This window comes from Mytilus edulis, chromosome 8, assembly GCF_963676685.1.
Source record: "Mytilus edulis chromosome 8, xbMytEdul2.2, whole genome shotgun sequence".
NCBI classification, from domain to species: domain Eukaryota; kingdom Metazoa; phylum Mollusca; class Bivalvia; order Mytilida; family Mytilidae; genus Mytilus; species Mytilus edulis.
The window spans coordinates 32,683,020-32,695,691 of NC_092351.1; the positions used below are offsets into that span (position 1 = coordinate 32,683,020).

Here is a 12,672-nt window from a genome sequence, read left to right on the forward strand (position 1 = left end):
AAATTTCCTCGACCTGCTACCGAGATGACCTCTTTTACCGGACCTATACAGTCATATTGTATTTATTGCTAATTAGTTCTCGTCATGAACATGCATAAATATTTGCCACTGAATGTTAAGTAACAATTAACTAATCAATCAATCGTGCAATACCTAGAATAATATAAAACCGACAAAATCAAAATTGCTTTTGTGCTGTCTCACAAGTAAACACAGCTAACCATGGTATATCTTTATTGTTAATTGTTGTACAATTGTCATATACTGAATGCGGTGAAAAGCTACAATATAAAAATAAAACAATACTGTAGAAATTTGTTACAGAAAAAATACCTTAATAAAAATAGCAACATGCTAAGAACATAATTAGATGAAAATGTCTGAATTAGCAATTTATATAGCACATAGCAAGTGTGCATTGTTCCAGTATCACATAGAAATATTAAAAGACAGTACAAATTCACAAAATTGTAACTGCATGTTTATATACCTGGTGTACCATGAAAATATCTCAAAGTAGAAAAATATGGCTTATCAGTAGAAATTACCTAAATCTACACTTTAATTACACAATTAAATGTAAATAATAAATGAAATTATTTCTAAATTTCAAATACATGTTAAAAAATATCATAATTCTCAAAAACAATCATAATATAATAACGCGGATGGCGTTCCATACATAAAAAATCTCGCAACTTGACCCTTTGACAAAATAATCTGAAAATGCCGTTATCGCGCAGCATACAAAAACTACAATTAATATGCATTAAGAACTATTTAAATGTGCACTAAAGACATGAAAAATTTACTTACATTGTGCTTGGATTAACAGATTATTACTTTTAGATGATAGAATTAAAACGTGATAGTTTCAAGGAAGTTATCGTAATTCAATAATAAAAAAATCAAATCGGAAAAAGCTTTACAAAATTCCGGAAATCGTTCCAGCATACTCCTCGCCTGATATTGAAAATTTCACCTTAAACTCAACAATATCAAAAATAAAAACAAAAAAGAAACTTGCAACGTACATATTTACAAGTGTTTATAAGACATTGATTCATATTTAGAAGACTAAACATTTTTTCATTAATAATGTCAAAATATATGCAAAAATACCAAAGTTCAAAGTTCACATGTACTTTAACACTGATTATTGTTCTACAAGCAGAACCACTTCACTGATAGGACGCAAGAATGTTTTTGGGTTGCCATCTATAATCATTCTGAGTTCTACCTTTCGGACTAGTCCATCATCACTGGGCATGACTTTTGTAACAATACCCAAAGGCCAAGAATTTCGAGAGAGTTCCTTGTCACGAACGAGTACAACGTCACCTAGTGAAACATTCTTTTCTACAGAAGTCCATTTCCTTCGATTTTGTAGTGTATTGAGGTATTCAACTTTCCAACGCTTCCAGAAGATTGCAGCGAGATTTTGAACCCTTTTCCACTGTTTACGGAGAAGATCCTTTTTGTCAACAGTTTCAAAATCTATGATGTTAGATTGCAATACATTAGATTTCTGAGTGAGTAATGTCAACGGTGAGAGAATAAATGGATTGTTAGGATCTGTTGATGTTTCAACGAGTGGTCTAGAGTTTATGATATAACTAGCCTCGGCTAAGAATGTTGTGAGTACTTCATGAGTCAAACTACGAGATCCATATTCAAGCAGCATGGCATCCAAAATACGACGAGTCACACCAATCATCCTTTCCCACACTCCTCCCATGTGTGAAGAGTGTGGTGAATTGAAGATCCATGAAATTCCATGTTTTTGTAAGAAATTCTTAATCGGTCCATTTTCCACTTCTATGACATTTATATTCATTTCATTCACGGTACCTACAAAATTTGTGCCTCTATCTGAACGAAATATTCTGACGGGACCACGTATTGCTTGAAATCTGAGTAACGCATTAATGAATGATGAAGCTGACATCTCCTCCACGACTTCGATGTGGACGGCTCGTGTTACAAGACATGTGAAGAGAGCAGCCCATCGTTTACTGTTTGCTGCACCGCCTCTGGTTTTCCTTGTTAACACCTCCCACGGACCAAACATATCAACGCCGACAGACGAAAAAGGTGGTTGTTCAGGCTCAATGCGATCAACAGGTAAGTTTGACATTTTTTGACATTGGAATTCTTTCCTGAGTTTTCTGCAAGTAACACACTTGTGCAGAATGGATGAAACAAGTCTTTTGCAACCTACTACCCAGTATCCTGCTGAACGAATTCGGCCTTCAGTAAAATGGCGTCCCTGATGTTTCACATCTTCATGGTATTTACGGACGATAAGAGTTGTAACATGATGTTTTGCAGGTAAGATGATAGGATTCTTGAAGGAAGAATCAAATTTAATATGTTTCAAGCGTCCACCTACACGTAGGAGCCCATCATTGCCGATAAATGGATCCAGTTGTACGATAGAACTGTGTTTGTTTAGAGGCTTTGAGTCACGAATATCATTTAATTCACTTTCATAAAATTGCTGCTGTACCTCTCTTAGAACAAGCTGCTCTGTGTTGTGCAGCAATTCAACATTGTCCATGTTCTTTGAGCCATCTGATCGCTTCAAATTTAAATGACGCCGAATGAATTTTCGAACTGTAGCTAAGGCAAAATTCAATCTATTCCAATCAGAGAATTTCTCAAATACACTGTTGCCAAGACCATTCGGTTTAACATTCTCAATATCAACTTTGTTCGAACGGATTTCCACATCAACATCTGGCTGAATGAGTGAGAAGTCGGAATCTTTATCCAAAGATACATTAGGTGCTTCGATTCTGCTTGGCCCATGTAGCCAGAGACTATTCTGTAAGTCTGCGGGATGAATACCTCTAGTTCCTATATCTGCAGGGTTCTTTTCAGAACGAACATAGAGCCATTGAGTAGGTTCGCTATAACTTCTGATCCTTGCAACACGGTTGGCTACGTAAACAAAAAAGCGTCTCTTTTCATTGTTAATATAGCCTAAGACTACTCGACTATCACTGAAATATTTGATGTTATCAATATTGATCTGCAAGTGGTCCACTGCAATCTGAGCAATTTCAACCCCTAGCACTGCAGAACAGAGTTCTAGTCTTGGAATGGTGGTACATTTCGCTGGAGCAACCTTGGCTTTACCTAGCACGAATCCAGTAGAAGTAGAACCATCCGAATAACTAACATGAAGGTAACACACAGCTGCAATGGCAAGTTCTGACGCATCACAGTAAATAAATAGTTCCTTGTTTACAGCATTGCTAAGATTTGGCACGATAATACGGGGTATGCGCAAATCCTCTAAGTCAGGTAAGTTTTGACTCCATTTATTCCATTCAGTCAACAAATGTTCAGGCAATGGATCATCCCAATCAAATGTTGAAGACACTATTTTTCGAAGTATGATTTTGCCTTGCACAGTTATTGGGGAGATAAATCCCATTGGGTCGTAAAGACTATTAACAACTGAGAGTATGCCTCTACGCGTTGCTGATTTCGTTTCATTAGAGATGCTGAATTTAAAGGTATCGGATCCTAAATCCCACAGCAGACCTAGGCTACGCTGAGTAGGTGAGTCTTTCTCAAAGTCCATATCCACGAGTCCCTTTGCTAAGTCTCCGGGTTCCAACGCATTCATAACAACTTTGCTATTGGACGCAAATTTATGAAGTCGCAGATTTCCATGCATTTTCATGGCTTCTTGGGTTTTAAGAATCAAGTCTATAGCATCTTGGCTTGACGGGCAAGACTTCAAGCCATCATCAACATAGAAATCATTGTTTATAAAATTCTTCACATCGTCACCATGAGATTCAGTGGCTAATTCTCCTATTCGACGTAATCCATACATAGCTATTGAGGGCGAAGGTCGATTCCCAAAGACATGTACACGCATACGGTAAGTAACAAGTGGGTTTTCAATCACATTATCTTTGTGCCATAGAAATCTGAGGAAATCTCTATGTTCTTCCTGTACCAGGAACGAATGGAACATTTGCTGGATATCAGCGACTACTCCTACCATCTCTTTTCTAAATCGAATAAGTATTCCGAGAAGACTGTTGATGAGATCAGGACCTTGAAGCAGCTGGTCATTCAGTGAAACATTGTTGAATTTTGCAGATGCGTCAAAGACGCCGCGAATTTGCTCTGGCTTGCGAGGGTGATATACCCCGAATAATGGAAGGTACCAACGTTCTCTATCAGGAGGTAGATACGGGGCAATTTCAGCATGGTGATTGTCAATAATTTTCTGCATGAATTCGAGTAGATGCTGCTTCTTTGTTTCATTCCTATGCAGTGAAGCATCTAGAGATTTGGCACGATTAAGCGCAAGCAGATAATTGTCTGGCATAGTATAATGTGGTGAACCAAAAGGTAAAGGCGCTACCCATTTACCATCAAAGTCTAGGCGAAATTCTTTGTCCATTATGTCTAGAAATTTACGATCTTCAATTGACAGTCCGGGCTTATTGTCGTGACTAGTTGTTTCGAAAATGTTATATTTTGTCAATTGGGGTTGTTCACTTCTGATGAATGTTTTTCGAACGTTAATAATTTGTTCACATGGTTTCAAACTCGTAGGGCGCCCATTATCTATGATGAAATTCTGATCACACTCCGCTGATGAAGGACAATGTTGTCCAAAGAGACAAACATCACCAATGATAGTCCAGCCTAGTGGTGAACGTTGTGCAAAAGGTGACCGTGGAGGTCCTAACTTTTGTTCAAGAACGTGGTGAGCACTTGAAAGGTCACGGCCTATCAGTAACATTATTTTCATAGAAGCGTCGTGTTCATGTAATTGATGAGCAATGTCATGCAAGTGTGGGTAATGGCGAGCAACATCCGGTGTCGGAATTTCAGTTTGATTGTCTGGAATATTGTCACATTCTATAACAGGTGGTAATTTCATTTGCAGATTGTTACTGACGCTTTCAACTACCAGTCCTCCTACAATCCGTCCACTACTTGTCGACCTTCCGGAACATGATTCCATCTTGTATTCGATTGTTTCAGATTCAACAGATAAGCTATCAAACAAACAAGTTTTTCCTAGAGTCCTATTGCTTTGGTCATCAAGCATTGCATATGCGAGTACAGCTTTGTCCGATTGTCCTTCCGGAAATATTCGCACTGGAAGAATTTTTGCGCATGATTTGCCTGTAAAGCTGGGAATACCACAAATCTCGGTACAACGAGAGCTTACTTCTGCTGGTGTCTCCTCGCCATGCTTTGGTGCAGCATTACCAGTTCTTTGATTTGAGTTATTGTTAATGTCTGCATTATTATTGTTAAAGTCTATATGAAGAGCAGTGCAATGAGTTGACGCTTTGCATATGTCACACTGTATCTGAGCCCGACAACGGTTTGCAAAATGGTCTGAAGTATCGCAACAACGTAAACAAATGTTATGACTTCGAAGCAGAGTCTTTCTGTTTTCTAAACTTTTGCTCCGGAAAGCTTTACACTCATTAATGGTGTGTTTGGCTCCAATGTGAATCAAACAGGCATGTGTTGAGTTTGAGTTTGACTTTGTTACAGGAGTAGAATTTACCTCCATCTTATTTGCCGTTATAAGATGCTGATCTTTTTGTTTGTACATAGTGTTTTGTGGTTTACTGTAACTTGGTTTTCTTGTTGACTGATTCATAGGTGTTTCAAAAAGGAGACTTGGGTCATTTCGAATAACACTTATTTCACCAATGAATTTTAAGAACTCGCTAAAAGGCGGGAAAATCACTTGGTTCTGCTTCTTATAATTCACCACTCGTGTGATCCATTTATCTTGAATAAACTTTGGCAGTTTTTGAACTATTGGTCTAATGCCTAGTGAGGAGTCTAAGTATGAAAATATCACACTATATTCTCGGAGTGTTTTCACAGCCTGAATTTCATTTAGCAAATCGTGTAGGTCATAAAGAACTTTACGGTCAATCATATTTGGCAAATTTGAAAGTTTTGTTTTCAAAGCAGATTCTAATAACTCTGCTGAACCGAAACGTTGGTCTAGTCTATTCCAAATATTGGTTAAACACAAGTCTGGACTGTCGGCACATGAAGCCCTGGTGCTCATGATCAGACGATAAGCATCGGAATCCTTTTTTACACAATTTGTCAACAGAGTGATTTCTTCTAATGCAGAACATTGAATGTCAGCAGCCATAACTTTGAATTGTTTTTTCCACACGATGTAACGGTCTGGCTTGTCGTCAAATCTTTGTTGTTGAAAACTTTCTAATAATAAGTTTTTCTTAATAAGAAACGTTGTAAATTGTGTTTCTGCAGCAGCGCTATTGTGTGAAGCTGAGATTAAAGTGGTTGGCCCTTGGACTGGCATTGTTGGTTTTGCAGTAGTTGTTTGTTTAGGAATAGTGTGAACAATGTTCTGTACTATTGGTGTAGAAGCAGTAATATCTTTTTGAAAATAGTCTGGCGAGACTGCAGGTACAAACAATTTTGCTTCAGCTGATAGAGGTTTGTCTTGTGGAGAAGTAGAGCCCAATCCATCTAGATAGTTTAAAGTTCTTTCGAACGCACCAATTTCCTCTTTAGGTAATATATCAGACCCATCATGTTCAGATCCGCCTTGAGAATGTCTCTCTAGATAAGTTGCTTCTACATCAGCCGCTGCTGCATTTTTTTGTTGTTCAAGAATTTCTAGCTGTAAGGATTTTTCAAATTGTTCTTTTTTCAATGCCACTTCTTTTTCAACATATTTGAGCTTTATTTTTTCGGATTCTGCTTTGGCTCTTAGCCCAACTGTACGACTCCCAGATGCTGACGAACGAGTTCTGTCTGATCTTTGTGACGTGTGCGATTTAACTGATTTTGTTTCTATGGATTCCTTTGCAAACTGAATTTTGTCCATTAACATACTGTATTTGTTTTTAACATCAGTCATTATCACCCAGTATGATTCCAATTCGTTTTGGGCTTCTGAATCTCTTGAACGTGACAGAAAATCAATGTACTCATTTGCATTTTTGTCATATCTTTTGTACACAGTGTCTAAATCTGTTTCTGCACTTTGTAATGCTGACAAAGACTTTGGTAGTGTATTAAGATTGTTCATACAATTTGATAACATGAAACTTGACGCTTTTGCCCTTTTTATGTGAGTGTCCTTTTGTTCCTGGTGGAACAGAGTTCCCTTTTCAGTCATCTGACTAGTTCGTTGATCTGTGTCTCCTTCACGACTGTCTGTAAACATGGCGGACATGTACCAGTGTGTTGTAAGGATCCTTCAAGTAATCTTTTCACTGTGCTGTCTCACAAGTAAACACAGCTAACCATGGTATATCTTTATTGTTAATTGTTGTACAATTGTCATATACTGAATGCGGTGAAAAGCTACAATATAAAAATAAAACAATACTGTAGAAATTTGTTACAGAAAAAATACCTTAATAAAAATAGCAACATGCTAAGAACATAATTAGATGAAAATGTCTGAATTAGCAATTTATATAGCACATAGCAAGTGTGCATTGTTCCAGTATCACATAGAAATATTAAAAGACAGTACAAATTCACAAAATTGTAACTGCATGTTTATATACCTGGTGTACCATGAAAATATCTCAAAGTAGAAAAATATGGCTTATCAGTAGAAATTACCTAAATCTACACTTTAATTACACAATTAAATGTAAATAATAAATGAAATTATTTCTAAATTTCAAATACATGTTAAAAAATATCATAATTCTCAAAAACAATCATAATATAATAACGCGGATGGCGTTCCATACATAAAAAATCTCGCAACTTGACCCTTTGACAAAATAATCTGAAAATGCCGTTATCGCGCAGCATACAAAAACTACAATTAATATGCATTAAGAACTATTTAAATGTGCACTAAAGACATGAAAAATTTACTTACATTGTGCTTGGATTAACAGATTATTACTTTTAGATGATAGAATTAAAACGTGATAGTTTCAAGGAAGTTATCGTAATTCAATAATAAAAAAATCAAATCGGAAAAAGCTTTACAAAATTCCGGAAATCGTTCCAGCATAGCTTTATTACTTGGTTTAGATTAAAAAAATATATATATTGTTTAAAACAAGACTTATTCGTTAATGTCTGTGTCATTTTGGTCTCTTGTGGACAGTTGTCTCATTGGCAATCATACCACATCTTCTTTTTATGCCCCACCTACGATAGTAGAGGGGCATTATGTTTTCTGGTCTGTGCGTCCGTTCGTTCGTCCGTTCGTCCGTCCGTCCGTCCGTCTGTCCCGCTTCAGGTTAAAGTTTTTGGTCAAGGTAGTTTTTGATGAAGTTGAAGTCCAATCAACTTCAAACTTAGTATACATGTTCCCTATGATATGATCTTTTTAATTTTAATGCCAAATTAGAGGGTTTACCCCAACTTCACGGTCCACTGAACATAGAAAATGATAGTGCGAGTGGGGCATTCGTGTACTGGGGACACATTCTTGTTTTATAATTATTCTGCACAGTTCTCATAAAAAATGATTTAATATTAAATTTGTCAATAATTGTGAGAGTTATACATTCTTTACAGTCACTTCCATAATATTAGAAATGTATAACCTTACTCTTCCTTATAGAGTTGTACCCCATTATTCTCTTTTTCTCTATAACATTTTGGTCAGTTTTCTTTAATCTAAAAACTGCTGCGTGATGACAATTGTCAAAAAAAAAATCAGAACATTTTTCGACCTATTGTCTTGTCTTGTATGAATATCCTGCCTTTGAAAGACACACCTCTGGTTTCAGAATAGGAAAAATGGTATATATAACACCCACAAATGTTTCTCACACTTTTTTTTCTTTTTAAATCTAAAACAGAACAATTTAGATTTTAAATATTCACGCCTTTGACTGAGTGGTAGCAAGTAACCCTTTCTTTTTATTCGTCGGTAATGTTAATAATAGTGTATTACGTCTAATATGCAACGCAAAGCAAAGTTTTCTACTAATGTTCTCTACAAGATGAAGAAAGTCAGTACATCCACATTTACATTGACAATTACAGAGCAAGGCACTAGCATCCAATATTAGTTGAGTACTAATCTCTAGCTTTTCTAATGATCTACACTTGACGCAGAGCTCGCTATTATTGAGAATATGTGAAAGTTCAAGCATGTGATAATTTCTAGCAAAAGCTAAAGCAGGACATGAATGAATGAAATGATATAATGTTTCAGAGCCCTCCTCACACAAAAGACATGTTGGGTTGATGTCAATCTGGTTAAAAGCTGCCCTGTTGCATTGGAGAATATATGTACCAGTAAGGAGTCGTAGTTTGATGGGGAGACGTTGGATGTCTTTTGCAGAAGTCTGTATACTTGCCAGAGCATTGTGAAGATGACCAGTACTATAATTAGCTGTAGAGATATATGAAATACTTTTATAATAGACAGACATGGTCACCACATGATCAACCCAGTAGGTGTCAATTGCTTTCCTGATAGGTTATTCCATTTTAATTTCGAGGGTGGTTCATCTAAAATGTTAAAAATTGATGGTAGGCTGTATTTAATTAATAAGGATCTAATTTTTGTGAACCAACTGTCCTTAACGGCTGTTGAGATAAGAATTTGTCTTTCTGCAACTTGTCTTTCGATAGAGTTCTCCTGTCTTGAAATGTTTGCAAAGGTTCCTAAAGCTAGTTTATGCATTTTACTGATTATTGGAATGGTACTCGACAGTATATATACAGCCATGTCTGTTGTGTTATTGGGGATAGATAAAATTTGTTTGCTACTTTTCCGATAGAAGACTTCAATTGGTTCCATTTGAGTAGAATTTGGTAATAGTATTTCTAGACCATAAATGAGTACTGGTAACACATAAACTTGGAATAATTGCAGGCATGCTACGGGATTAAGACCATTCTTGCCATGCATGCCTGTTCCCATCAAGCTGTACATTGTTCTCCTTGCTTTGTTGATGTTTTCCTGGACATGGATTGGAATGGTTTGCCGCGGGTTACTACTATGGGTAATTCCTAAATGTACAGCTGTTTCAACATTTTGAATGGGTGTATCGTTTAATATGAAATAAAAATTATCCTCTATTTTTGGTTTCCCAGTTTTAATAATTTTACATTTTGTAGGCTGTAATGAATACTTCTCCTGTTGACTGTAATTCTCCACAGTTGACAAAAGGGTTTGCATATTGGTAGGGTCATTCACTACCAGAGTGTATGTATGTATGTACTGGTAAATGCCTCCGCCGGATATCCGAAGAACCCCTCGAAAGCTGCGAGGGTACAGTGGCATCCATGTACACTCCCTAACGGGATTAATGGAGATGTGTCACTAACGTATGTTTATACGACAATTATTTTTACAAGGACAATCAATCCCCACCCAACACAAAGGGAGTGCTAGGACACCGGGCAGTCTGTTATTATGGTGGAGGAAGCCGAAGTACTCCGGGAGAGAACCACAGGGCAACTCGGTGGAAACAGACAAACCAGAGAGATATCAGAAGATTGATCTCCAACCGAGGCACCCAAAGTACCCATTCTAGTTTAAACTCCGGTCTGGGTACCAGAGATGTGTGTGAGAGGGTGAAAATTACCCTTCTGATGTGCTGATATTTTTAGCACCCCGAGTGAGAATCGAACTCGGGACCTTCAGCACTGTAGCCATCGGTCTTAACCACTAGACCACGAACTCGTGACATCGTCTGCACAGGTCGGTATAGGACAGTGGATGTGACCAATATAGGATCCCAGATAGGATTTCGTATTCAACCGGATGTGACGTGCCATGATTTGGTGGTATTACACCTAAAACGTTTTTGACGGTTGTCTTATCAAAGACACAGGAAATTTGTATATATATAGTCTGCTACCTCGGGGAAATCAGATATTAACATGTAATGCACTCTTCTCTAATAAATCTTTATTTCAGTTATTTTTATTAATTCAATGTATTTAGACATTTAAAAATATAATATAAATCAACGATCTTGCACTCATGTAGACTTTGCTTTGTTTTTGGTTATATTTAGTAATATTTTGACATTTGAAACTGAAATAAATAAATGAAAATACAATAATACGTATATGAAAAGTTTTAAAGTTGCCATATAGTAGAGAATCTTCTAATGGTATGTTCTGACATGAATCCGGGTCCGTCCGCCCTGATTCTGGTTCGCCCTAGTTTCTGTTCGCCCTAATACCTGTTCGCCTCGAGTCCGTTCGCCCTGGTTTTATTTTTTTGTATAGTGTTGCGTTGTTTGTATATAATTGAATGTGTTGAAGTCAGTCTACAATTTGGACGAATATTTACGATGTATTATGCTGTTTATAGCTAGCTCAGTGCTACTAGGATTAGGTTATAAGTTTCTGTACATTTCAGGACTACAAGATATTGTGACTTCAAGGTATTGCCTTGAGGACTAAGTTTGTGTCTGTATGTTATTACGTTTACCTTACTAGGAAATTTAAATTTCTGTGAATTTCAGCACTACATTGTATTTTTAAATGTAAAACAACTGAAGACTAAATTATTTGTATGTAATTGAATAAATGTTATTTTCATTATTAATCCATCAAAGACAATCCATATAACAATCAGTGATATCAAAGATTTCAAATGATACCTTATTAGCAATCAAAATTCAATCAACAGTAATTAAAAGTAATTATAAAATAAAGTGTAACAATGCAGCCAATAATTTTATTTAATTAATATAAATTTGGCCAATATTCTGTATTTAATAGATATAGAATCTACATAAATTTCAATATATATATATATATATATATATATTTCGTTCGTTAATGTAATATATACATATCATAAATGAATATAGGGCGAACGAACCCAGGGCGAACGGACTATCAGGGCGAACAAACTCAGTGCGAACGAACCTAGGGCGAACATGTAATCAGGGCGAACGATCCCGATACCATCAATACCTTCTGACATCACTTCCACAGCTTAGGCGGAGGATTTAGTGCTCAATACCATATATTCTCAGTGTGTCTGTCCTAACCAATACCAATCACTTGCCGTTAATGTTGTGCCCTTACACCATTCTCCCAGGTTGATTACTTTCTGTGTGCCTGTCCTAACCAAGTACTTGTTATTGATGTTGTGTACTAACTCCTCTCTCACAATAAAGGGGAGTTTGAGTACTCAAAGCATATATTGTCCGTATTCCTGTCATAAACAACCATATGTAAATGATGTTTTGCTCTTATACAACTCTCACGGGTAAGGGGGTGGTTGAGTGCTCAAAGCCATTAATTATCTGTGTTCCTGTCCTAAACAATCATATGTCGATGATGTTGTGCTCTTACACTTCTCACTCACAGGTAAGGGCGGTTGAGTGCTCAAAACCATATATTCTCTGTGTTCCCGTCCTAAACAATCATATGTCAATGATGTTTTGCTCTTACACAACTCTCACAGGTTACATGTAATTGGGAGGTTGAGTGCTCAAAGCCATAAAAGCTTGCTTGTGAGTTTGATTGTGCCAAATACCAAATTGAAGTGTCAATAAAAAGTGAAAATGACACAACTTAAATTCAAATTAGATCTGTGTTGTGTCACAATGGTAGTCCCAAGTAATATTAGCTTTGTGTATAACATGTTTAAGTTTCATTACATTTGATTGAGGCAAGCTAAAGATAATAGTGCTTTCCATTTGTAAAGGGAAATAACTCGAGAATAGT

The 12,672-nt window shown here is 36.6% G+C and overlaps 1 protein-coding gene across 2 annotated transcripts; it reads right to left on the bottom strand.

The window, feature by feature from the left end:
• Nucleotides 1-217: 217 nt before the first annotated feature.
• LOC139485396 (uncharacterized) lies at nt 218-8,021 on the bottom strand. 2 transcript variants are annotated; one of them, XR_011655309.1, is made up of 2 exons: nt 817-8,021; nt 218-281 (listed from the first exon to the last, which is right to left on the bottom strand). XR_011655309.1 is itself a non-coding variant. In XM_071269854.1 (2 exons), the coding sequence occupies exon 2, from the start codon at nt 7,220-7,222 to the stop codon at nt 1,157-1,159; it is 6,066 nt and encodes a 2,021-aa protein (XP_071125955.1). In that variant the 5' UTR covers nt 7,223-7,353; nt 7,889-8,020; the 3' UTR covers nt 218-1,156. The 2 variants fall into 2 exon arrangements, 1 of the variants encoding a protein (XP_071125955.1); XM_071269854.1 differs by having other exon boundaries at nt 218-7,353; nt 7,889-8,020.
• Between the last annotated feature and the right edge of the window lie 4,651 nt (nt 8,022-12,672).